The sequence below is a fragment of the Ursus americanus genome, chromosome 1, assembly GCF_024610735.1.
Source record: "Ursus americanus isolate L20-20 chromosome 1, mUrsAme1.1.p, whole genome shotgun sequence".
In the NCBI taxonomy this organism is placed as follows: domain Eukaryota; kingdom Metazoa; phylum Chordata; class Mammalia; order Carnivora; family Ursidae; genus Ursus; species Ursus americanus.
The window spans coordinates 82,421,799-82,448,715 of NC_142127.1; the positions used below are offsets into that span (position 1 = coordinate 82,421,799).

The 26,917-nt window shown below is 39.3% G+C and overlaps 1 protein-coding gene and 1 long non-coding RNA gene across 5 annotated transcripts in view; one reads left to right on the forward strand and one right to left on the reverse strand.

Annotated features, from left to right (window-relative positions):
• LOC123798267 (uncharacterized) overlaps window positions 1-21,026 on the forward strand; it is a 174,859-nt gene extending 153,833 nt beyond the window's left edge. For all 3 annotated transcript variants that reach the window (XR_015724894.1, XR_015724890.1, XR_015724899.1), the window contains 3 exons: window positions 6,285-10,392; window positions 12,674-12,746; window positions 18,163-21,026. This is a non-coding gene — a long non-coding RNA (uncharacterized LOC123798267). The remainder of the gene's footprint in view (window positions 1-6,284; window positions 10,393-12,673; window positions 12,747-18,162) is intronic.
• The window catches only part of LANCL1 (LanC like glutathione S-transferase 1), a 37,337-nt gene extending 12,280 nt beyond the window's left edge, over window positions 1-25,057 (reverse strand). The window contains exons 1-4 of one of the 2 annotated variants that reach the window (XM_045806644.2): window positions 24,998-25,057; window positions 24,590-24,686; window positions 21,023-21,140; window positions 6,336-6,543 (exon numbers count right to left, since the gene is read on the reverse strand). In XM_045806644.2, coding sequence (XP_045662600.1) covers window positions 6,336-6,543; window positions 21,023-21,140; window positions 24,590-24,670 — 407 coding nt within the window. In that variant the 5' untranslated portion in view covers window positions 24,671-24,686; window positions 24,998-25,057. Of the gene's footprint in view, window positions 1-6,335; window positions 6,544-21,022; window positions 21,141-24,589; window positions 24,819-24,997 lie in introns of those variants that run through there. The other variant, XM_045806645.2, reaches the window with a different exon arrangement.
• Between the last annotated feature and the right edge of the window lie 1,860 nt (window positions 25,058-26,917).

The following is a 26,917-nucleotide window of genomic DNA, read 5'->3' on the forward strand; positions in this document are numbered from 1 at the left end:
ATGATAGGTAGGGAAAATGTTTTTGTTATTTGGATTTTTTTTTAATATTTTATTTATTTATTTGACAGAGAGAGAGAGAGACAGCGAGAGAGGGAACACAAGCAGGGGGAGTGGGAGAGGGAGAAGCAGGCGTCCCGCTGAGCAGGGAGCCCGATGCAGAACTCGATCCCAGGACACTGGGATCATGACCTGAGCCGAAGGCAGACACCTAACGACTGAGCCACCCAGGCGCCCCATGTTATTTGGATTTTTATCACATGAAATTTTGAAAACACATCTCAATTATCTCTATATTTTCCTATATATTTAACGTGACACCATTTAAGTTATTACAACAATATAATTTTGGGTGAGACTTGAGAAAATGACTCCAGCACACTGGAAAAGTATGAGGGAAGAGCCAGGGAATTTCAGGAAAAGAGCAGTAATGAGAGGACATCAGTCCTACCAAATAATGGCTTTGTCATCAGGTAGCTAAGGACACTAAACACACTACCTGATGACAAAGCCATTACTTGGTTGTAAAATTCTCTTGTTGTTAAAGTAGTTCAGTATAAGCAGTGCCGTGCATGTATCTCGTCGAACTTTAGTCTATGCACTAGGAATTATAAGCATATAAGCAGTATGCTTATAAGCTCAGCAGAACATAAGCACTATGATAAGCATGTGAAGTATCCAAAATCACACCCCTGGGGTGACTGGTTATATCTGAAGTGTTCAGATCCAGAATCACCATTCAGAGGCGGCACTTCAAATAACTTTATCAAAATCTACGCCAGAGGATTTGCTGATAAGTATAGGAAAAAAATGTTAGCAGGTGGCTTTTTGTTGGTGGAATGAGTGGTGAAGATAGGTGGAAGGTCTGGGAGAGGGCAGAGGCTCTACTACTGCTGGTTGATGAATAAGACCTAATAAGATTGTCTGGGGACAGCGTGGTTTTCTCCGAGCCACAAGAACAGGGCAGGAGACTACTTGCGTGTATGTGTGTATATCTTCTTCCTAATCAATGTTTATATACTTGGTTTATTTGGCAGAATTTGGTCTACTGCTTGTGCTTTCATGGGGGGGGGGGGGTAAAAAGCTCCTACTGCTAATTTCTGGAGGCCACCAATAGCTACAAACCCCCCCCCCAAAACAAAAAGGCAAACAAAAACCTAACAAATACTGCCACCAAGCAAAACCAACAGGTATATCGAGAAGAGTGTCCTCGCTCCCAAGAGAGGGCACTCGTGAAAGTGCAGATAACTCCCCTCTCCCAAGCCTCCCCTCCACTTCCATAAACCAGTGGTGAGGGCAGGGAAACACTCACAATTTGAAATGAAAAAGCCATGTTTTAATAACCAGAATGAGTTAGTGACTGAGAAGGGCTAACAGTTATGAAACAGACTGAGAAAAAGCTATAAAAGTATCCTTAAGGGAATTCACTCCCCATCAGGAAAAGACGGGTGTGAAAAAGCATGGTGGGCTGCATTTACTGACAAAGTTATATTACACCTCAACAAATGGAGGGATCTCATCAAATTGGTTAAACATAGTATAAATATAAGCAATAAACTCACAGTGGAATAGTCGATATCTTAGGAATAGGGACATGGTGGCCGAAGGTTACTTTTCACTTTCTTGTATACTTTGAGTTTTTCCCCAACAGGGCTGTCTGGATGGTAGAATTATGGGCCATTTTGTTTTCTACTTCAGTATCATATGTGGACACACACACCCCTAATATTTTTAAAGAACTTAAAAACATTTATTAAGAAAAATTCTATTTTTTTCTCATGCTACAACTGGCAGCTCAGTAATGTTGAGATCTTAAGAAAATAAAATCTTTTTACTAGATACAAACTCAACTGTTGTAGTAAACAGAAGGAATATCTCAGAGGTTTAAGAATTTATTATCAAGTTTTAACCTAAACATATCAAATCGCATAGAATTTACATATAAAAAAGCACTTTACTTTTATAAAAGGAATTGAATTATTCAAAAAGAAAAATTCCTGTGAATTTTTTAAACAAATGGCTCTACGGAAGTTACTTGGGACAATTACTGCATGAACTCCAAAGACGTCCTCACCTACATGTGTTTGAACCCCATTTCCTTTATTTGCCAACCTTATGGATCGTATTACCCCTAGGTGGTGATAAATAATTAGCATTCCAAATATTTTGCAGCCAAACTCATTTGCTTTTGGGAAGTTTAAAGTAGACGACAAATACCTTTCAAATACTTGAAAATGAAGTATTGCTTAGAGCATTTGTTAAAATAATACTTTACAGTTTAGGGTAAGAAAGGAATTATTCCCTTTTTTTCTAGATTTAAATTTAAGTCATTAAAACTCCTGAGCTGGGTCTGATGATTACTAAAGGTAGGACTTTAACTGCAGGGTTTACATGCTATATTCTCAAGATAAAGTGAAGAAATGATAGCCTTTGTAAATCATAAAGGTTATTTTGTGTTTTCAAAAACTCTCAAACCCAGAAGCACATCATTGCAGCTCCGTTTGTTTTGCTGATACTAACAGCAACCGATCTTCAGAAGAGACATGTCACTGAAATGTCACTGAAGGAAGACAGGAAACATAAAATCAGGATAGTTCTGTTCCACTCCTGGCAATAATTCCCCAGGGTGTTACTCGGGAGGGGAGTTTTTACCTTGTATCATCTAAAGGTTTGTAACTTCTAAAAAAGAAGCCCTTTTCTTACTCATCACACTACAAAAGAGAGTATACACTTTCTGACCAGAAAGCCGAAACCCTTTGTCCTTCTGAATAGTGGCCCCACAGCACTAAGTCTGTCGGGTTAGTGACTTAGTCGGGTCTGTAAATAGGCAACACTCTCTGAGTAGTGGCACCAACTCTCTGTGCAGAAGGAAGGTGAAATGGAACACTGTACAAACCAACCAGCAGGAAAAATCAGTGCTATTCATTCTCTTCCTTGCCACCTGTCCCAGCCACCTGCAGGACATTTTGAACACGAACAGACACGCGCGCACACGTGCACACACTCCTATTCTCTCCATGCTGCATACAATTTGGGGATTTTATACCTTTGGAAGCCCTAAGATTCTCCGGGCCCCAAAGTTAAGACTCCCTATCTTAGGGAAACATTGACTTCTTTGATCTCTAAAACTCAAAATTAGGATTCAGAAAGACTATTATATGAAGAAACTATAGGAAAGGCAAGCTGAAAAATGATGTTGGTGGTGAGTGCAACACAGAGGCCACACAGAGAATGTGAGGGTCTCTGAGAGCTCCAAAGGCCTAGGCGAGAGGAGAAAGAAGGTTCAGTAAAAAGTAAAACCAGCAAGTGGGTTTATTAAGTACCTCATGACATCAAGTCATTTCAACTGAGTTGCAAAGACTTAAAGATTTTTCCCTTAAAAGGGAGGAGATGTGAAAGCAATTTACACATAATTCCTTTCTTCTTCCTGTTCTGCCATAAACTCTAGAAATCTGAAAAATCAAAACTGTGGCCATAAATGGCCTACTTTCCTTTCATTATCTACATTCTATATGTTTAACCTTAACAAATCCACTGGCTATAAATAAAATACTGTTGAAACATTGTAAAAGTTTTGAAAGATATAAATAACAAAAACACCTTTGTTATCAGGTATCAAAAAATTTTAGTTTACTTGCAAGACTGTTTTATAATAAACCAATATTAATATATGGTACTATGCCCCAAGACTGTTTCTTACAACAGTAGGCCCTAAAATGTCATGAGGAAAAGGGTTGTCTACTTGACAGGTCTGACAAATTCCACTCCCTAGAGTCGCCGGAGTTTCCCCCATGTATCAAAAGCTACTGATGACTGAGCAGCCAGTAAAGGTGTATGTTTAACTTTGCTTAGATAGTGTTTCCCAAGTCTGAATACACAGATCTTGTTTTTATTTTTCACACAGCAAACTATTACTATCTGGCTGTACATGAACTGAGAAAGGCTAGCATTACATATAAAATACTGGGACCACTACAGCTTATTTTGATACTTAAGAGTGACTCACTGAATGAGACTTCCTTCTCAGCCACTAAAGCGGATGTGTGGCTAATGACCTTAAACTGGCTGTGCAAAGAAAGAGAAAGGTAGTTTCTGTATTGCAAAGTTAGATGGTGTATGCATTTGTCAAAACTCAGCAAATATACATAAAACTTGGGCAGCTCATTGTGCGTAAACTTTACATCAAAAGAAGAAAACTAAACAGATATTGAACTCTAGTAAGTGCTATATATGCTTTAATATTTAGAAGGGTACTGATGTCTGCAATCCACTCTGAAGTGCATCCTCCGCCCCCAAAAGGATGAATAATGGATAGATGGATTGGATATGTTAATAAAGCAAGTATTGAAAAATGTTAATGGTAGAATCTATGTGGGTAGATATATAGTATTCATTATTGTTTCAACATTTCTGTATGTTTGAAATTTTTCATAAAATTTTGAGGAGGAGAAAAAACTCTAGTTATTAGAATTTTAACCCAAAAGTCTATTAATGAGTGAATAACATAATATAATAGAAATATTATTATGAAAAAAAAGTCTATTAATGAAATACATACCACTGTACAGTGTAAAATTAACCAAAGATCCTTCACAAATAAAATCAGTGATGATAATACCATTCTAATAGTAACTTATAAGAAAAGGTAGTGGGAATCAAAACCCATGGTCAAACTGGAGACAATCACTGATTACAATGCTGCTGGACCCAATTAAAAAATGGGTGAGAGACCTTAACAGACACTTCACCAAAGAAGCAATGCTAATGGCAAGGAAGTGTATAAGATGCTTCACCTCCTACGTCATCAGGGATATGCAAATTAAAACAAGACACCGCTACACATCTACTAGAATGGCCGAAACCTGGAACCCTGGCAAGGATGTGGAGCACGGGGAACTTTCATTCATTGCTGGTGGAATGCAAAATGGTACAGCCACTTCGGAAGACATCTTGGAAATTCTTAAATACCCTTACAATATGATCCAGCAATTGTGCTCCTTGATATTTACCCAAAGGAGCTGTAAACTTGTGTCTGCACAAAAACCTACAGAATTGGATGTTTACATTAGCTTTATTCATTAACTGCCAAAACTTGAAAGCAGCCAAGATGTCCTTCAGTTGGTGAACAGATAAACTATGGTACATCCAGACAATGGACTATTACTCAGTGCTAAAAAGAAATGAGATCGCATACCATGAAAAGACATGGAGGAACCTTAAATATATATTACTAAGTGAAAGCCAATCTGAAAAGACTACATATTGTAATGTTTCCAACTATGACATTCTGGAAAAGGCAAAAGTATGGAGACAGTAAAATGCTCAACGGTTGCCAGGGGTCAGGGAGCAGGGAAGAAGGATTAACAGGCAGAGCACAGTGGATTTTCAGGGCAGCGAAACGATTCCATATGACAATATAATGATGGATACATGTCATTATACATTTGTCCAAACCCACAGAATGCACAACACCAAGATGTAACTAATGCAACTAATATAAACTATGGACTCTGGGTGATACCAATGTGTCAGTGTACGCCCGCCCACTGTAACAAGTGTATCACTCCAGTGGGGAATGTTGATACTGGCTATGCACATGTGGGGGCTAGTGGGTATAGGAGAAATCTCTGTACCTTCCTCTCAGTTTTTCTGTGAACTGAAAATTGCCCTAAAAAGTAAAGGCTATGAAACAACAAAACACAGCCAAAAACCTTTGCTGGAATTGCAACTCTCTGCGTGTAAACACGCTCGGTGGGAGCCTAACAGCACCGCATGCAGAGCTGCACGGCAGCCCGATTTCTTAATAGAATTCTTCCTGCTCAACAAACTCTAGTAAAACAGTAACTGTAGTTTATTAGTACACAAGTTCAGTAATTCTTCATCATTCACAAGCTTCTAGTGGGCTACCCCGATCTCTATTAAAAATAAAAATCTGGATTTGCATGTGATTTGCTCCTAAGAAAAGCAATTTTGAGCCAGTTTGTAGTCCATGAGGAGGCCTTCCCCCGCCCACCACAGGAAATGAACCACTTTTGTCAAATTATTGATCGTGGATAGCACCTTGGATTCGTAATCCCAGGATTAGGCTTCTGATCTCATTTTTGTTATTAAACTGATGTTTGATCTGGTGTGTGTCAGTGTCACGACATCTTACAATAAAATAGGACTATAATGGTTGTTCCTTAACTACATCGGAATGATGTGTGATGGGTGATCAGATGACAGCAGTAAGATTTACTGCTGAGGGAAAAGTAACTTCACTAAAATGTTCTTTTGCTAACATACAGAATTAATAGTAATGACGCCTCGGTAATAATCCTCAAAAGATACATGATTACCGGGTGATGCAGTCTTCCGCCTGCTTCTCATTGTTCATCTTGTGATACACCACCGCGCCCACGGCCAGGGGGCCTGCATCCCCGCAGAGGAAGGTGATGGAACGCTTGGTCAGACTGTTCAGACTTTGCTTTACATAGCCATGGGCCATCTGGAGGTAAGCGGGGTCCCCGAACACATCATGGAGATGTAAGTAAAGCAGAGCGATACCTGAGAAGCAAAGAGAAAATAACGTAAAGAGGAGGAACGGACTGGTGACTGTACTGCTCTGGTGTGTTGCCAACTTGGCAGTGTTGATTGTTGATAAACCATAACACATACGTCAACTCTCCGGAGGTTCAGATGACCTTAGTTCTAGACGCAGCTTAATTAGCAAGCAGCTCTAAGACCCAGACCCAGGCACCTGCTGTTTCTTCAGCATTGCAACCATAAATAAGACACGCTCTGAGACCCTCAAAGAACTCTGACCTAAGTTTATTACTAATCCTTGTCCTACTCCGACTAGTGTGTGTTAATGTATTATTCTTGACGGTTACATGAAAGGTTATCAAAACCACGGTTCTAAACAGTCACCTGTTTATTTAACAAATAATCATTTACTTAATAAACAAGTAGTATTTGCTCTTGCAAGCTAAAATAAAGACTATGGAGTGAAAAACTCAATTTCTCTTTATAAATAAGTTAAGTTTTTGAGTGAGAAGGTAGGTAGAGTAACCAAATTCCCTACTCCCGTATCGTTCCAGGCAGGGATTATAAGGAAACTACTAAGTTATGTGAGATCTGAGAAAATAAATTCAATTCCTCCTTAATTATTTTTTTCTCTGCCAAGGACCAGGCCACTTTAGGAATAATACTGTAAAAACTGCCAATGATTTCTTGCTTCGGGCCGTACTCGATTTGCTTCTTACCCTGCTCTTGAAGCCGGCTATATATATAATTGAGGCGCTGTCTGAATGTCCTTATTCCAAGTGCCTGCCACAGTAGATAGAGCCTTCCCTCTGAAGCTGACTGGTCTCAGGGCAGACTCAAAGATGTGGAGTAGGGAACCTGCATGCCTGCAGCATTTCCAGAAACTCATTTCTCCCCTTAAAGTACATTTTCCATCTCATTTACCATTTTTAGAAGATACAGAGCCTCTGTTTAAATCTAAATTAATAGAGCCCATCTCTTCATGGATTTCAGTGCAGTAAAAACGCAGTCTGCAAAATTACTTTTCACTGTACTGAGGACAATTTTAAATTTAGATAGTTTTCTCATTTTGCATGGGTAATCTCCAAAGCTTTGTGCTACAGACAATTCAATTTCACATGTATATTAAGGCCAAATTTTCCTTTCCTGCCAAAGTTAATAACCTTGTCTGCTCTTTCAAAGTCGCTTGGTGTTAGTAATTCCACAAGCTGATGATCAGACATACCAGTGCTAAAGGTTTGTAGACATAAGTGTACAAAACCACGTATGTAAGAAAAAAAAATCCCCTTTTCACAAATGATCAATGTCAAGAGCTTCTCCTACAATTAGGTTCTTAAATGGCTTCATCTCCATCCACACCAGGCATCTGCTGGTGATCTGTTTAAATTGTTACCCTTTCATTTCGGCCTCCTAGTCCCATAGCTGCCTGAACTCCCCTAATTAAGTTCTGTAAGCATCACAGCCAGATAATGACATGACTGAGGTCTGAGAAAATACAAAGTGATTAAATACAAGCCCAATGATTGTTTTCCTTTTCAGACCTTTGTCTCTCATTATCAACAATTCCTCTTGGCCTAAATCTTTAACAAACAAAACCCATTAAAATTTGCAATTGTAAGGTTGGATGCATTTCTCACCGCTTCTCCAGTCCACAATTTTAATTCAGATGAAAAACATTTTTTTTCTTTTTGATCAGCAGAGAATTACCTTTCCAGCTTCTGGGATTCCACAACCCCAGGTTCTGGTTCTCTCTCCTTTTTCTCATTCTGGGCCTCAGTGTCCATATATTTCGATTAAGCAATCTGCTGCACCTTGCAGTTTACAGGGTCTACTTCCTGTCACAAAACACCCATGACGAAAAGGGTTTCAAGTGAGGAGTGCTGCTGCCAATTCAAAAAAGTTTCCTGGACAAGCCTACTAGAAATCAGTCCAGGTCCGGCGTATAAGACAAAATATGGAAGTCAAAGACATTTAATGCCTCATCAGTATTGCATACCCCATATGCCCTAATTTAATAGAAAAATGGGGGAACTGTGTGTGGCTAGAGGCCTTTTTTTTTTTTTTTTTAAGATTTTATTTATTTATTTGACAGAAAGAGACAGCCAGAGAGAGAGGGAACACAAGTAGGGGGAGTGGGAGAGGAAGAAGCAGGCTCCTAGCGGAGAAGGCTGATGCAGGACTCGATCCCAGAACGCCGGGATCACGCCCTGAACCGAAGGCAGACGCTTAACGACTGCACCACCCAGGCGCCCCTAGAAGCCTTGAACCTAATCCTTATGACCTTCCAACCTTTAGCAATATTCATGCACACAACATCACCTCTGCATAAATGCCGAATGCTGAGAGGTAACTGGCAAGGTAGGAAATAAAGACACAACCTCAAGGGCTCGGCTGGGAAAACTCACCCCGTTGTCTTACATACACTCGCAGCCCTGGCCTCAGTCTATCTTTCAGAAAACTCTTTTCAGGGGCACCTGGGTGGCTCAGTCTGTTAAGGGTCTGCCTTCAGCCCAGGTCATGATCCTGGGGTCCTGACAGCAACCCTCCCTGCTCAGCGGGGAGCCAGCTTCTCTCTCTCCCTCTGCTTGGGCTCTCTCTCTCTCTAATAAATACATAAAATCTTTAAAAAAATGATTTAACAAACTCTTTTCAAATGTAATTTTTATCAAAATAAATTTGTTCTTCATGGAAAAAGTCAAATAGTACTGCAAGGCTTAATATGCTTCTCATCCACCAAGATATTACTATGCCTCTAGGGAAGGGCCAGACTTGGGAGGGAAGGGTTACAGGTGTACCCATTCATAAACTCCTCATCAAGTAGGATTCCAGTCTCTAAAGGACATTTAACATAATGAGAAAGAACACTGTACTAGCTTCTAGGATAACAACCATCAAAACTGGCCATGAGACTCAACACAGGATGATGTATGGATTTAATCTTTTTAATGTTTCCTTTTTTAATCACAGGATATGCTACTTAATCAGAATATTCTGGGCTTAAATTTGAGTAGTGGATAAAATTTCTTTCTATATTATTTGCTAAGCAAAAGTTAGGATAAAGGAGATTTGCTTCCTTCTTCTACCCTTTCACCTTTTCTTCTAGAACAGAAAAGCCTGAAGTGAGATTTAAATTTTGATGGCATTTAATTGTAAAAATATGCTCCAACTCGTTTTAGGTTTTAGGATTATTTTATTAAAAAAAAAAGAGAAACTTGCTCCCCCCCTTTTAAATTTGGAGGGATTTTGACATTTTCATTGACATAAAATTGATGTTAAATATTCTATTTCTTAGATGGTTCACTCTGTGAGATAACTACTGTGATTAAGCTATGAAAACGAATGCTTTTTTGGTCTGAATTTCACTGTTTTGTTAGATTCGCTTATATATATGACTTAAATGTATTGACATATTCTAAATGGGAAAATAATCCATATCAAGAGAGATAAAATGAGAAATGAGAAAAGCAAAATCTAATCCATTATTTGCCCATTAATCCCAAACGCATTAAAGATGACCAATAAAGCATTTGGGATAAATAATTCTGTTAAGTAATGAGTACTCTCCTTCAGGAATAAGAGATTATTCCTACTCTGGTTGGTCATACTTCATTCCCTAAAGGGTAAAGTTGTAATAGGGATACCACCTCTATTTTACATGCAAAACAGATAAATTTAACACCAGTAAAAAAAAATCAACCAAGTACCTCTTAGAATCAAGCATGTCAAGTCAGTAAATGTTTTAGAAATGCCATGTTCGTTCTTTAGTTATTCACAGCTTTGGAGACTGGCTTGGTGGAGAAAGAATGGACAGAGGTGGAGAGAGTATCCCCTCCTTCCCAGGAGGAAAAATATATCATCAAGGAGAAGAAGGTACGGATGGGGTGTGGACCAAAAGGGGAAGACTGAAATAGAGCCTGTGCATAGTACTCCCAGCAAGCAGGATCGCCCGAGCAAGTCCATGTGGATGGAAAGGCTAGGGGATGACATGGTTAGTAAGCACAGACTCCTTGGGGGTTCAGATTATTAAAAACCAGACTCAGAAATTTAGGCTTGGGGCGCCTGGGTGGCTCAGTCGTTAAGCATCTGCCTTCAGCTCAGGGCGTGATCCCGGTGTTCTGGGATCGAGCCCCACATTGGGCTCCTCCGCTGGGAGCCTGCTTCTTCCTCTCCCACTCCCCCTGCCTGTGTTCCCTCTCTCGCTGGCTGTCTCTCTCTCAAATAAATAAAAAATCTTAAAAAGAAAAAAAAGAAATTAAGGCTTGACACTAATCTATGTTTGGTTTATGTAAAGGAGTAGTATTCCCCCCAAAAAGCATTTTTTTAAAAAAGTAGGCTCCACGCCCAGCATGGAGCCCAATGTGGGACTTGAACTCACGACCCTGAGATCAAGACCTGAACTGAAATCAAGAGTGGGACGCTTAACCAACTGAGCCCACCTGGGTGACCCAAAAAGCATTTTTCAAAGAAAACCCTATGGGTTAGTCCAGGTCCTCCAAGAAGGGACTAGAACATGTACGGCTTTATTAGGGAACTGGATCCTAGACAGATACCACATGAAGAGTGCTGCAGGGCCTCACACCAGCAATTACAGGCTTTGGCTGGTTAGCAACATATGCTGCTTCCACTGGCAGCCCCTGGACTAGAAGAGGTTGCCTCACCTAACGACACTGAAGTTGAGAGGTTTAACCCTCCTCGGAGTCCAAAAAGAGAGGGATGCCAGATATGGGTGAGCACTAGACATGTCTAACACAGGGCCTGGCAGTGGGGAAGAGGCAGAGAGAAGGTTTGAGATGTTCATCAGACATCCATGGTGAGAGCTCAAGTAGGCAGCTGGAAGCATCTGGCGTTTAGGGAAGAGAGGCTGGACAAATGTCCTCCAAAGGTGTGGGGAATGATGTGACTCCTGGAGGAGTCAGTGATTCTATGAGGCACTTGAGCAGCAAGTGGACTAGAAGACTCATCAATCCAATGTAGGTAGGGGTTGCTTTTAATAAGAACAAACACAAAAAAACGCCCTCCTGTCTGGTCTGAGAGAGCAGAAGAAACCCAGACATATATTACTTTGATCTTACAATTCCTAGAGCTTGTTTGGTTGCTTACAACTGTGGTGTCCAGTATGAAGCTTCTAACCGAAGTGTCTAGAAAACTTTGAGTTAATTAGAAGTAAACAAAACTTAAAATTCAGTTTCTCAGTCACACTGGCCACATTTCAAATGCTCAATAGCTACATGTGGCTAATGGCTGCCCTAATGGACAAGAAAATAACATCTCTATCCCTGCAGAAAATTCTAAGGACAGCACTACTCTGAACACCAGAGATCGATGTCTTTCTTTGTGCGTAAGAAGTTCGGGAGGTCTGGCACTGCCTCCCCCCCCCCCCCCCGCCCGGTTCATCCTAGAAATCTGTTTTTGAAATGTTGACAACTAATTTACTTCAAAGAAAAAAAACGATACCATAAGGACCGAAGAAAACTTTGCTGTAATAGGAATCTGTCTTGGTTTTTAGTCTGTAAGCTCTGAACTAGATTTTTGTACTCTGTCTCCTTCTGTAGCTATTACTCTGGGAAGGGAGGGTAAACTGCTTAGGGACACTTCTAAATCTGCAATTTCCTTACTCAGCTACTTATCCCCAGTAGTACTATAAATATAGCCAGCTGTTGAGAAGTAATTAATACTAAGCCTTTGAATTTCTGAGGGATCATTAGTCCTATTCATCTTGACCAATCAAGACCTTCGTGCGTCTCAAACGTATGTGGACATGATAAAAATCTCCACAGATGTATGAACTCTCAAAAACAGTTGTCTGTAATGCTGCACTTTAGAGATTATTCCTTAACAGTATTCATTTATTTTATAACCAGTCTGCACTGATGTAAGAACCTCTGCCATGCTACTTTCTCTCTGCAAGGTATTTCCTTGCAGGTTGGGGGTCTTTTAAAGATTCTCCTCACATACTCTGGTGGGAAAAATTGTGTTCAGACTGAAATACTGCCGGACTCACTATAGGCACCCAGCCAATACCCAAAAACGGGTCTCAATAGTTCTGAGTGGTATGGAAACAGGAACTCTGGGTTGTTCTGAGTTTCAAATAAGCTGTTCCCGAGTCAAAACTTTGAAAGCTCATCAATTACCATGTCTTTTTCCTTTTCAGATTTATGAAAATATAAGTGCCAGTTTTCTTTAGTTAACCCCATACTGTATGATCACCTGTCTTTCTACATCAGGTTGGTACTTTCGCAAATGCTGTTTTTTTAACCATTTCTCAATTTTGTGAGATTGTCTATGTGCATTTTTATTTTTTCAACAAAATTACAGTTGTCTAGGGGTGGTTGGGTGGCTCAGTCGGCTAAGTATCCGACTCTTGATTTCGGCTCAGGTCATGATCTCAGGGTCGTGAGATTGAGCCCTGCACCAGGCTCTGTGCTCAGCACGGAGTCTGATTGGGATTCTCTCTCTCCCTCTCCCTCGGCCCCTCCTGTGATCACTCTCTCCCCCTCTCTAAAAAACTAAAGAAATTACAGCTGTCTTTAGGGCAGGATTCCCATTCCCAGTCACTGTTGTGACTGTGCACAGTGCTCTCCACAGTATATAAACACTGCCTGGACCAGCATATTGCTCAGCTGTCAGCTTAAAGTCAAGCATCACAAGCTGCTGTTCTCCAAAAACTTAAGTATAGGTAATATGGGGAGAAAACCAGTTTTCTGAAAACCAGAAAACCAGACTGAAGCCACCAGTTACTGTGTGATTTTACCTCATTTACTAAACGTCTCTGTGCCTAAGTATGTTTATCCATAAAATGGAAATAACAGTAGCTACTCCATAGTTACTGTGAATCATGCTGATCATTGCAAGCTCCTAGCACATAGTAACTACTCAATAAACGCCCAACCCCATTAGAATGAATTTCAATGAGTGTTGAATCAGTCCCTTTGCCTCACCTCTGATGCCTGAGCGAAAAGGACAAAAAGTACAGAGGGAAGCATAGTCTTCTTCCCATATTCCTGCCTCTCTCCACCCTTGCTGGTTCCTCTGACTAGAAAAATGTTCTCTATACATGTGCCATCTGGCCCTTCTCTTGAGCTTTCTGGGAGTCTTCTCTGTCTTCAGGCGTTCCCTCTTCTCTCTTCTTTTTCTCATGTAGCAATCCATATTTGCACTATCCAGATGTTCTGTTTGAGTCCAAGGAGGTAAGCTCAAGTCAGGCAGCAAAAAAGAAGAAACTCACTTTACATCCAGGTCTAAACACTAGGCTCTCTATCCAGCTTTATCAAGTATAAAGCAGATATTATAAGCCCTCTCTGATTTTTGAGTTCTCAACTGGATCAGAAGCCAAGGGAAAGAGATGTGATGGACTCTTCTACATCCTAAGACATATGAAATGAGTTGAATTCTACTCTTTCCTCATTCCACCTGGTTTAGCTGAAGTTATTGTTTTCAGTTTGTATAGATGGTATACTATAGAATAGTAATTGCAGAACACATCTGTTCGTTCATTCATTCAATAAATAAATATTTATTAAGCACCAACTATGGACCTAGCATTGTGCTAAATGCTCAAGTTACTGGAATAAAAACAACAAAACACAGCCCCAGCTCCTTGGTGTTGTCTGTAAAAGGCTAATTGCTTAGCTATGTCTTCTTTCTTTCCCTCCTGCCATTTCTCCTGATCTATCAACATTTTCTTCCGCTCGCAGTGTTTCACCCAAGCACACTTGTAGCATTTATATCCTACAGCTGTTTCAAGCCTGTATCGAAGCCACTTAAAATAACCTACAGTACAATGACATCAACACCAGAGAAAGTGCAGTCTGAAAGAAAGCACTCTGGCGGGTCTCTATCTAGTGGTCACTGTGAAGGGCTCTAATTAACCCAGTGGAGATCCATGCCCTTTCTTCCTTCCGCTTGCCCTGACAACTCTTGCTGGGAGGCATAGGTGCTTCTCATGAAGGTGAAGGACACTTGGCTAAGGTTCAAATTAGACACTGAAATGCTGGCTCTGAGTGAAGAGCTACGTAATAAAAAGATCAAATTGCAAAGGAAAGATACCTGGCCAGAGTGATTCCTTTCAAATAAGTCTGGTATCAGCAGAAACTAAGCCTCACAAGCGAAAGCTGCAGCTCAAAGGCTATACATTCGGCAGATCAGAGGAAAAGCATCTTGAAACAGTTTAATGACTTGCATTTAGAGTGCAAGTTAATATTACTCCAGGGATTATGCTGCATATCCCCTTCTTTAAAATGTTATCTAATACTTGAAAAGAGGAAATATATGCTGATCTTAGCCTCATTAACTTTGTGAGTTGGTTATAGAAGATTGGGTTATGTCTTTTAGAACTAAAGCCCTTAGAGTCCTGTGTGTATTTTTTTTTTTTTTTTTTTGAGTGTGAGCTGATCATCATTTCCCTCAGGAACCATCATAGTTAAGAGTGGGAAAAAATGAAATTAAATGAGGGCTGGCACTTCCCCTCATTCTCTCTTAAAGACACTAGTGAGATCAGCTATCCCTTGGGTTTACTTAACTTTTCTACTATGTTATCTGCAAGGGAAGCAATCTTTTCTCCTAAACACTTATTTCTAACACGAGAATACTTCATCTGCTCATTTAATTCTTTATAATAACAATTTCTCACCAGTGTTTTGTAATTTCTGTTTCATAAGGCACTTTAAAATCTCTTCCTTCCTGGAACCTACACCTACCAGGAACAAAACCCAGAGCAGCCCAAAGGCAGGGGACGTGAGGCTCTCTGGTGAGTCCCAACAGATTCCCAGACACCACTTAAGACCCCTTGGTAGCTGACCACCGGGTTTGATCTTAAGGGGCCTCCACGCCTGTTCTTTTTTAGTACTGTCTGCCACTATGTGCACAGGCATAAAGAACAGTTCGTGATGGAGCTTCTAAAGAGCCAAAATGTTTGCCTTGCTTCCCAAGCTGGGAGCGCATTCTATAAAGAACTCTTGGCAAATCTACGAGGAAAGGATTATGGCTAAGAACGAACAATCCAGTGCTTATTGCTGGCGTATGTTACGCATCGATATCAGGATGCATTACACTTCAATGTACTAAATTTTATAAAAGAGGATTTCAGTGAAAAGAACTGGTCCTGTTCATTTCAAATATCGCTTATTAACAGCTGTAAGAGCTACTGATCGTTTTCAGACTATGGGTGATACTTCATACTCGAAGATCTTCAACAAGCCTTTTCAAATACAGGCAAATATGAAGAAAAGCTTCTGTTTTGGCCCAGTTAATTTTCTATCCTGAAACCATGCTGAATACATTAACTCAGGAGTAGGAAGCACGGAAGCAAATTCTGTAGCAAAATGCTGGAAATTTCATTTTTCTGGCCACAAATGCCCATAAATCTTTCCAGGGTTTACTTTACGTCCAATCCCAAATAACTTCTTCCTATAGACTTTTAAATAGTAATTACTCTTGCCTAACCTCTTCTTTCCAAATTCCTTGCATGTTTCATCTATTCTCATTTTTTTCTAAAACACTTAAAACTGACTATAGTCATTAGCCACTTCTAAAATGTTTGTACAGCATGAGTATCATCACATTATCATTGCTCAAATTACTCTATCTTACAGTTATGAGTAGACCTTCTTCACTTACCAAATGTATGGTGAACTCAGATGTAGAAGTGGAGAGTAAATACACACACACGGACACACACTCTCATGGGGGAAAGACCAGGTTTCTAAAACTAGACTTGCAGCTGAATCCTAGCTTTCTCACTTATTAGCTCTGTAACCTTCAATAGGTACTCAGCCTTGTTTTGCTTCAGTTTTCCCATCTGTGAAATGGGGATACAAATAGTATCCCTGCCATAGAGTGGTTCTGAGATTTAGGTTAATTAATTAATGCAAAGCACTTAGAATGATGTCTATGACATCAGTCACTATTGCGCACACATTCTGGCTTCTGTCATTCAAAGGTCGATCTGAGCAACATTAATAGCAATCACTTTTAATCTTTACTCCTGTCCTTCACAACACAGTAAAATGATCATGAAACTGCATATTGATGATCCTCATTACCTTGGGAACCAAAATTTACTCAATATATTTTATTATTAAATTACTGAATTCTTGTTTCTGAACATCAGTACTAATTTGTTAATTCTCAATTACTGTCTGCAAAATTGATTATTCACAATACTTCATCCCTGGATAAGCATGAGACCCCAGAGCGATCTGTTACCATAACTGCCTCACTGGCCAATATGAGACAGCTGCGAGGTTTGAAAAATTCTCCCCTCCTTTCATTTTATCTGTCGTGAATTAAAAAAGGTAAAAGTCAGGAATATAGATTGTAAAACTGCACTGTGACAACCCACAGGACTGAATATGTAGGCTTTAGTGAAAATGATGTCTGAATCCTATTCAAAGCCTATGTTAACCATTCTCACCACTGTGTTATATCCTCTGCTTCCATTTTACAATAAAAACCAAGATAATTTCAGTTGTAAAATAGTTTGTAAAGTGAATGTATTTTCTAAAGCAGTGATTTGCTTCTTCTAAATTATTTAAACCTGTGCACATACCCCTTACCAATAAAGCATTATGCACACAGTGTTTTCTAAAGCATATATAACATGGCTACAGAAATTCTAATAAGTCTCTTTTCACTATTAGTTTCAATTTTTCTCAAAAAGAAAATGGGAAAAAAGGATGGGAAGTCCAATTTTTCAGTTTTAAGTACATATGTAATATTAAAAACACATGGGTACTTCACCTCTTCACTAAAACTCTTTCATTTCCAAAATCAAGTAAGCAACTGAGGCAAACCCAGTCATGGCGTGAATGAGGTATTATGAAGCTGGGCAGCCTACCTCTGTAGCTTTTTTTATAGTCATGAAGCAGAAACAAAATCATAAGAGTATGGGGTTTACTATGGATTAACGCATGGTACGAACAAATTAAGAACTTTATAATCCTGTGACAAGCAAACAAGAGTTTGAGGGGAAACAGAAAGGAGGCAGAGAAGTGTTTAGCCAAGCTGAGAAAATGCTAACATTTCACAGGATTAAGTTTAGAACCAGTTGCAGTCCCTTTCTTGAGGGAAGTTACACTTAGCTCTAGAAAAAGTATGATTTGGCATTCCTGCAACACTTCCTTTCTATGGCAGGCTTTATGAAAGGACTAGTACTTATTAAAATGAAAACAAAATTAAAATGAGTAAATTTTGAAAAATTTGTGTTTTGAAACAAATTCCAAATGTGAGTCTCCCTAGATTCACAGAACAGGCAAAATATCGCTTAGGGAATTTCAAAATATTGTATAGACAAAAATTTCCCCCAAATGGACAGACGTTAGAGATCTTTTTGCAGATGGAAAAAATTAAGGCTCATTGTCCAAATGCCTTGTGCAAACATAGGAATAAAAAAAAGGATCACTTTTCTTGTTATATAAGACATAGCAGAGATTGCTAGGTCTTAGCCCCAAATCCACTTAACTCCAGCTAACAGACTACATTTACTATCCTTCCTTGCTAACAGGTGTGACCATGTGACTATGTTCCAGCCAATGAGACATAAGCAGACTTGAAATGTTGAATGGGGGTTCCAGGAAGTCTTTTAAAAGGGGGAGGAATGCATTCTTTTCTTTTTTTTTTTTTGCCTCTTTTTCCTTTCTGCAGCCTGAAAAGCTGATGTAATGCATGAATCTCCAGCAGCTATCTGGCCAAGAGGTAGAAGCCAGTGGCCGAGGGACGATGGAGCAGAAAGAAACTCGGTTCCTACTGACATCCTGAGGCCACTTTATCAACCCTGGACTGCACTGGCCTTCTCTTAAATAAGAGAAAAATAAACTTCTATCTTATTTAAGTCACTGCAATTTTAATTCCTTTGGTATATGCAGCAGAACCTAACCCTATTCTAAATCCTAATTCTATCTGAAAGAGCATTAACTATCAGGTCATACTTCTATTGGGGAATGAAGCTTAACAAAACAGGATGGTAATTTAAAGTTCTAATTCATAATCATGAAGTTTTCTCATACAAAATTGCAAAAGCTTTCACTGTAGACTGACAACAAAAAATACCAATGCTGAAGAAAATGATCAAGTTTTAAAGGTTTTCTACAATAATGAGTGTTTCCCAAAATAATATAATTTTGGACAAAGTAGCAACAAGAGCAAATGACAAATTAATATTTATAAAAATATGACACTAAATTTGGTGCACAAAGTTAAAGAAATAGAATCCTTGTTTTCTAAAAGTTATCATTCTTTGGAAGATAACATGGGGAACACACACAGTAACATACAAATCTACACATAATTATGTAAACACTGCTTTGACACATAACGGCAAGTATTTTTATTGTGTTAAAATGTTTACGAATGCATTTTCTGGCAATAAAATTGCAATAATAAAGACGCCATACTTGGTAAGATACAGTAATGGGAAGAGAAGGTATTGACATGATTTTATGTGTCAAATTAGCTTTAGTTTCTTATGCAATTCTGAGTTTCATGCTATTTAGACTGTCTAAACACTGGCAGGGGAAGAAAAGCATTTTACTTACGAAAACATTGGAAGAGACAGTCCATTTTATGTGGAAATAATGGCTTTTTAACAGTGCTCAATTAAGAGACATCAGGACCCCTGCCTCAAAAGCCATTAGCAAATTTATCTGGCAGATTTTACGCCACATCATAAAACAATCTAAAATGCTTAGCATACCAATTTGCCTAAGACACTTGCCATATAAGCTGCTTTCAAGAGCCAGCAATAAGTATCATAAATACTTAAAGATAAAAAGTTGAAGGATATTGGTATTCAAAGGAGATGACACTGTGAACTCATACCGTCAAAAAATTTAAACACACTTGCATTTTGCTTTGGAGTCAAATTTCTTTTCTATTTTTATTTCTACTTAACCTTTAGTTTCTCAAATAGCCCTGACAGTAGAGGGCCTGATTGATGGTTTTTCCTAACATTGTCAAACTACTAATTCAAAACTGAAGTCAATCCCCACTTCTTTTCCCCCTAAAGCAAGGGACCTTATAATATGTAATAATATAAGCTCACCTGAATGAGTGAATAGGATAGAGGTTTAATTCATTCTTTTTATAGACAGGGAATTAAATCTAGCCATCTGTCTCAGTATCTTTTTTTTTTTTTGCCAGAAATAACAAAATAATAGAAACTCCAATTATATTAGGAAAAGACGTATAAGTCTGGGCTTTACACAATATGGAAATTAAGAGGAAAGCTAAAGATAACCATGCATTGTACTTGTCCTATTTTGTTCAAAGTTCTATAATCTTAAATAGAAAATAGTAATGTTCATTTAAATGATAACTGTTGTTATACCTTCCTTCTTGAAGCAGAATACTTTCACATTTATTCTCGTCTTTAACATATCTTGTGTTAAGCTTCTAAAATCACCCCAAATCATAAAACTAAGCTAAGAGGGAGGGCCCAACATTAACTAGTTCATTCCTCTTATTTTATAAAATACTGACCTTAAACATCCCTGAGAATATAATTTTATTCCGATTTTTATTTGCCTTCCTGTCTTCATAAGGAAAGAGAGAATCACTTGCCATTACTAAAAGATTTGCTTTTAGTAAATTCCTGCCAGAGAAAAGCTCTCAAAGTGCAGTCCATAGAGGACTGTCTATATCAGGAGCACTGAGGCTTGCGAAATGCATATTCTTGGGCCCCGCTCAAGACCTACTACACTGAGTATCTCCACTGTGAGGCCCAGGAACCTCATGCCCATGACAGGCACCATCGCCTTAAAGTCCAATTTCAATTCCTTAAGCTGAAAAGTTGGTTCTTCCTTGTCTCTGTTTCAGAGTAACTGGAAAACACTAGTCTCTAAACTGTGCTTCTTTGAAATTATAAAGCTATCTTTCAGTCTCTCTACATTAGTAAACTAACTGAAGTTCTTCAATTTTCCTTCTTTCACTTGTCTCTCTCGCATTTCTTTGACATCTACGTACTGTTTCTTCCCAAACTTTCTCCAACCTCTCAATGACTAGCAAACTGAATGCAACCTAACCAGCAATGACTATTCAGGAGGTTTAGTTCAGGGAATCTCTGGTTTATTCTGTGTTCACATATGGATCCCTGTTAATGTGGTAACTTTTTTTTTAAATGACACATCTGGGCATGTTTTATTTTCTGTGGATTAATTCTCCTTACTTCTGTTTCACACACTGTATTCTGGGACTCTTCCCACTGAAATTCCATCTCCAAATTAACTATGTAATGCTAAACATCAATTTTCTTTCCACAAGCAGCCATCCAAATTTGTAGCAGGTATGAATTCCGTAAATATGCTTCCCTTACCCTAAATTCAGAGCACTGTTAGAAATCCAAATCCCAAGGCTTAGGCTGAGAGCACAGCATTCTCCCGGAAGCAATTACTCATACGCAGACACAGGAAGCACGTGAGGGTGTCCCAGTCAGTCAGACACTCTCACAAGGTAATGCTTTGGCTCTCCTCTACAATGCTTAAGGCAGCTCACAGTCAGCATTTCGTACCTGCCCAGCCAGTGTAAACGGTGCTATCCCGAGGATCTGCCGACTTTAGGCCCCTCTCCATTTGCTGAAGCAGCTCTCGAATCTTATTGTTCAAGCGCTGTGAGAACTCAGGGGTCAGCTGTAGATATTAAAGGGAAAACAAATATCAAAAAATATGGACCACTCAACTTCCTGGACTACAGGCTATCGAAAATAGGAGGGTACTTCGTTTCCACTTAGGCCACTTCTTCTGCGTGGGAGAATTGGACAATTATTTTTTTCTTAATAACCACAAATTAGTAAAACTTAAAAGTGTTATGACATTTTCGTACCCAAGGGAGGAAATATTTTGTAACTTAAATGTCCTACATAAAATTTATAATTAAATACTAAAGTAGACTGCTGATGAAAAATTGGCATAGAGTAATTTCCATCTAATAGGGAGCATCGGTTATTTAAGCCAATATTTCTTATTATAATAAAAGTCATCTTAACAAATTAAGCACAAATCAGAAGATGTTTGCTGTTTTCCAGCTATTCAAGCAGCAGCAATGTTAATTCCCTAAGGAAACCTTCTCATTGCTTTTATTATTTAAAAAATGAGAATAAACATTTATCAAATCCAGTTGTAAAAAACGAATAAACAATTTTTAAAAATTGTAGAAGTAGCGTAAGAAAGTCAAAATAGAATCATGGACATCAGAAGCCTCAGGCAGAGTGGAGAGAAGATCAGACCTAGCATCAAAAAACCCATGCCCAGCACAGTGCCCACCAGAGGAGGGCTTCATAAATACTGCCCAATGAATGAGGCTGGCGACATCTTTATCCACTATTAGCTGAGTGATCGCGCTCTACTCATCATTCTTTACGCTTCAATTACCTTTAGAAAGTCAGGATAATACTACCTGCCCCACCAATTTCAAAAGGTACTTTGAGGATCGAATGAGACCGTGTGCCTAAGGTCTCTCACATTCAGGGATGTAACTGTTGATATTTTTACGATTTTAAGCAGTCCAAGGGTCTATAACAAGCAATAATTTGGGTATGAATTAAAAAGCACATGAAAGCTATCCATATGAAGGGGTAGTGCTATCCATATGAAGGATGCCTGTGAGGCCCACAAAAGCACTGTTATTTATCCTAAAGACAAATGAAAATTATTTTGCAAGTTTTGTATACACTGAATCATTAGTGTCTTAAAAGGTCACTCTAATGTATCCCTCCACAGTTTTAGAAACCTGCTGTGATTCCCAGACTTGGATTTTACAGAGCAGTAAAATTTTAACACGATGTTGGGGAATACTACATGGGCACAAACATTTTATTTCACCTTGTGAAGATTATAAAAACAAACCTAACTACTACCTGTTAACATCATAATCTCGTTTTTTAAAAAGGGCATCTTAACATTGGAACAAGAAAGGCGGCAGTATCAGAATTATTATGAAAGTTATTAAATTTTACTTCTGAAGAGCATCTCTGATAAGGCAAATCAACCATATCTGGATAATTTTTCTGAAGCACCATGATCCCTTATTTCCCACTCTGAAGAAGAAACCACATTGTTTGACGGTCACGCTCCCATTATTTAACAATTTCTGCCAAGAGGTTAAGATTTCAACAAGTCTTGAAAATACATTTAGTAAGATAAAATATACTTCAATATTAATATAAAAGGTCTATAAATCTCAACTAGACAGAAGAGTGCATCTATGTGAGAACATGTCATCTTCTGTTCATAGATCATCGATAATTTATCATCTTGCCTGGCCTTACTTTGAGACGAAGAATAAGAACACCTCAGTCTCAGGAAGGGAAGTTACTTTCTATTTGTCACATAACTGCATTTAATAAAGGTGACCTGCCAGAGAATATGATTGCTTGTGGCAGACCACAAAATTATTCAAACTCTAGCAATAATTTGTAGTGTCTCCAAAAGCCCTTTTTTTCTGACAGATGCCAGAAAACAGACCAATTCCTTATTGAAATGTCTGTGTTAACAAATTAAGGAGGACAGATCTCCAGGGTCTGAATCTTGATGTTCGACATTTAACAATTTTAGAACTGGTATGCTAGTTTCTTTCTGGAATCTGTCCAAAACGATATGTTAGGTGACAAATTACTTTATTATTTTTGGACCAGATTTTAAATTTATGAATATCTTTTTTTCTCTCTTAAAATGGTTAAATTTGTAAAAGCATTTAATTTATAAACAGCCCGAATAGTGAGCTATATTTTATTGAAGGCTTCTGTCATTGGGATAAATCCTCAAGCGTTCTCTTTGCCAAGTCTGCATGAAACAGCAGGTCTTCCTCCAACAAGACAGGACAAAATACTTCAGCTTCAGGATCTGCAGAGGTAGACAGAACACAGGTCCAAATGGCCAAAAGGAAGCCATATGACGTCAAGATCATTATAAGAAGCTTTGCTTGGGTAGTTCAATTTTGGTCTTAAAAAAAAAAAATCAGGGGTGTCTGGGTGGCTTAGTTGGTTAAGCATCTGACTCTTGGTTTCAGCTCAGGTCATGATCTGCTGGTTGTGGGATTGAGAGTCGGGCTCTGTGCTCAATGTGGAATCTGCTTCAGATTCTCTCCCTCTCCCTCTTGCTGTTTCTCAAATAAATAAATAAATCTTTTTAAAAAATCAGATTGACTCTAGATTCCTATATATTTTGGTATCCTCCTATCCTACAACTCTTAGCCAGCTCTTTCATTCCTCCTACTTGCATTACTGATGTTAAATTAATCCATGGTGACAAATGTTTGAGCCACATAAAGTTAACTTGGCAGGTACGAAATCTCTAAGACCATCATATCTCATGTGAAGCGCTTTTTGTATGGCAAGTTTAGAAGAAATAAACTGGTTGAATTAAAAAAAGATATGTGCAAACTTTGAAGAGATCACTCTTCCAACCTAACAGGCTCTTAGAATTTCTCAGCTAGACACTCTTAAGAACTGTATTCTTAATTAAGTTCACTCAAAGAGACATGAGAAGACACAGGCCTGTGGTATCTTATATCCAGCTTCTCTTTTGCTCTGTGGTTTATAAGTAATATTAAGTTACTATTTCCCCCCCCAGCTGTGGGGATGTCCTGCAAAGAGTGGCAATAATAGGAAGAATTTCAGGCCTATGTTCCTAATTTTTCTCAGCACTTTCAGTTTAAAGATGTCTTTACCACACATCCCCGTTTACTCTCATCATTTACCCTGCCCATATTTGTGTACAAACATAAAGCAATAACATGGCACATGTGACATACCACCAGGACGCCTCCCCTCTCTTTAAAAAGCAAACCAAAATTGATCAAAAATGAAAAATCACATAGAAAAACGACGTATTTGCCAATTTTTATAACTAAATTATCAACGGTTGAGGCTATTCCAACTGTGAATATTAACAACAGTGACTTCTTATAGAAATGTTATAACTCAAATTGTATATTTTGACATGTATTTTATATATTTATCTTGAAATTACATGTATTTTTAGAAGGGGATGTTCATCCCTTTCTTTCAGGCAAAACTAGTTCCTTTCTCTACACTAGGGGCTGGAGGTAGGAATGCAGGCAGATGTATCCCAAAACTCACCCTCCCGGCAGAATCAAAGTAGCCTTCGGCCAGGGATTTGTTAAAATCGGCATAAGGATTCGGGAAGGCCCTTTGAGCCATGACGCCGGAAGCGAGCCTGCAGAAGAGGGGAAAAAAAGAAACTAGGTTGAGACAGGGGCCTCGGCCGCGCTCCGAGGACAGCGGCCAGAGACCGCGCAACACCTTCCTTGCAGCTCCTGGGCCACTGCGCAGTGTCGGTGGTCTGAGTGGACCCAGGGCCCACCGCGGCACGGCTGCCACCGAGCTGCAGCTCCGCGAAAAGGCTGCCAGGGCAACGCGGCCACCGCGATGAAGGGACCCCGTTTTGCACCCTTCCTTCCCACTCCCAGGATTTGAAGCTGCGAGCGGTTCAGCGTCCTGAAGCCCGGCCAGGCCTCGGCCTCTCACCTCGCAGCCTCGGACACCAACAGATGCAAAGCTTTCACCGCCCACTTCCTGCCAGCCGGACCAATCAGAACCTTTGACACCCTGGAAGCCCGCCCTCTTCTCGTTTACAGTTTGTTAAAGAGACAGGAGTGTGATTTCTAAAGGATCATACAGGGTGGTCTAATTCCTGGGTAGCTGGAGTGAGGACAGAGCTTAGAGTAACGTGCAAATGTGCTCAATATTTCCTGCCTTTCTCCTCTTGTAGCTTTTTTACTTAAAAAAAATTAATTCAAGTCCTAATGAGTTATAAAAATAGGAATTTATCTGGAGAAGGAGAAAAAACTACTTTGAGGCCTGAATATATTCATATTTCTACTGCTCAGACTGAATAAAATGGGAAAGATAACGTCTCTACAGAGACCTTCCAGACTTTTTCTTTTGTTTCTTAAAAAACAAAAAGAAAGAAAATAAACAAAACACCACTGCCACCATTAGCAGCATCAAGGACAAAAAAACAGGTATATTGAAATGGATAATGGGTCTTTTGGAGATAACTTGTGATAATTTAACCTCCAAGGCACTAAAGACGAGATGTGAATGCCCAAGGGACAAACTATCATATGGCAATTGAAACTTCAAGGAAAATGCACGAAAACACAAATCACAGCTCTTAAGAATTTTGATCTGCTCATTAGTCTAAATTGGACTGTAATACTGTATACTTAAGTCCTTTAAAAAATAACTAAGTCCAGCGAAGCAGGATATCCACAACATTGAAATTCAATGTTTAACAGTCTCCATTATCTGAAAATCATTCCTTTCATTTACACTTAAATCCCACCTGGTACACATTAGTCCCATTCTGTTGCTCAGGGGATTCTGGAATTCAGTTAAAAAGTCAGAAAGAGTCACTCTCTCCGCTCTTTCCCTTCCTCTTGTTTCACTGAAGGACTTGAGCATCAAACATCCATTTGGTGAAGCTCAATCCCTACTTCACCCCCACCTTGGCCCAAAATTGTCCCTTTGTGGCTGCCATCTCAAAGTCTACTTCTGACCCCCTCCTGCCAAGTTTGTTTTTTTAACTGCTGCCTTCGAAGACATTCATTGGCTCCTTCACCCAATTCGTGAAGATTTAGTAGAGGCCCTTACTGAATCTCAGATTGGCACCCTTCCTATTTTAATAGATGGGTGTATGGTAGAGCAAGTCCCAAGAAAGAAGAGGAAAAGAAGTGAAAGGCATTTTATCAATTAATTTTCTGTAATTATTAATGGCCTACCATCAGTTTATCTCATTCACAGTCTTTATGAGCAATTAATACCAATGTGGTATTTAAGTAGATTAATGACTACTAGAGGGAGAGAGGCAACCTAAGACAGTAGATTGTGATTGAGCAGAAATAAAAGAAGAGTGGATGGGGGAGATGGAAGAAGAGTAAGTGGAGGAATAAGATGGGAAGGAGGAAAGGAGCATCTTGGTCAGCTTGAAGAGCAGCCTCCCCAAACCAAAGAAGTAAATGGAAAATGTAGTAAGATAGTGTAGGAGTTCTCAGTTTCAGCACTGTTGATACTTGGAAAGGGATGCTTCTCTGTTGTGGAAGCCTGTCCCGTTCATTGCAGCATCCCTGGCCCCTGCCCACCCAGGAGCCAGTAGCACCCACTCCCCAGGTGGTGACAACCAAAAATGTTTGCAGACATTGCCAAATGCCAGATATCCCTGGGAGGGGTGGGGCGACAAATTGCCCCTTGCTTGTGAACACAGAGATAGGGTAACCAAAAATGTTTAATAAGATTAGGCAACTGTTAATTCCTTTGTCCTCATTGAAGATTTGCCTGCACCGAAAGAAATTCAGGAGGAACTTGGGGAGAGAGGTTTTGTTGTATGTGTGTCTGTGTTTAATTCTCAGGTGTAGAAATGAGCTAATTATACTCCTTGGTTTTTAG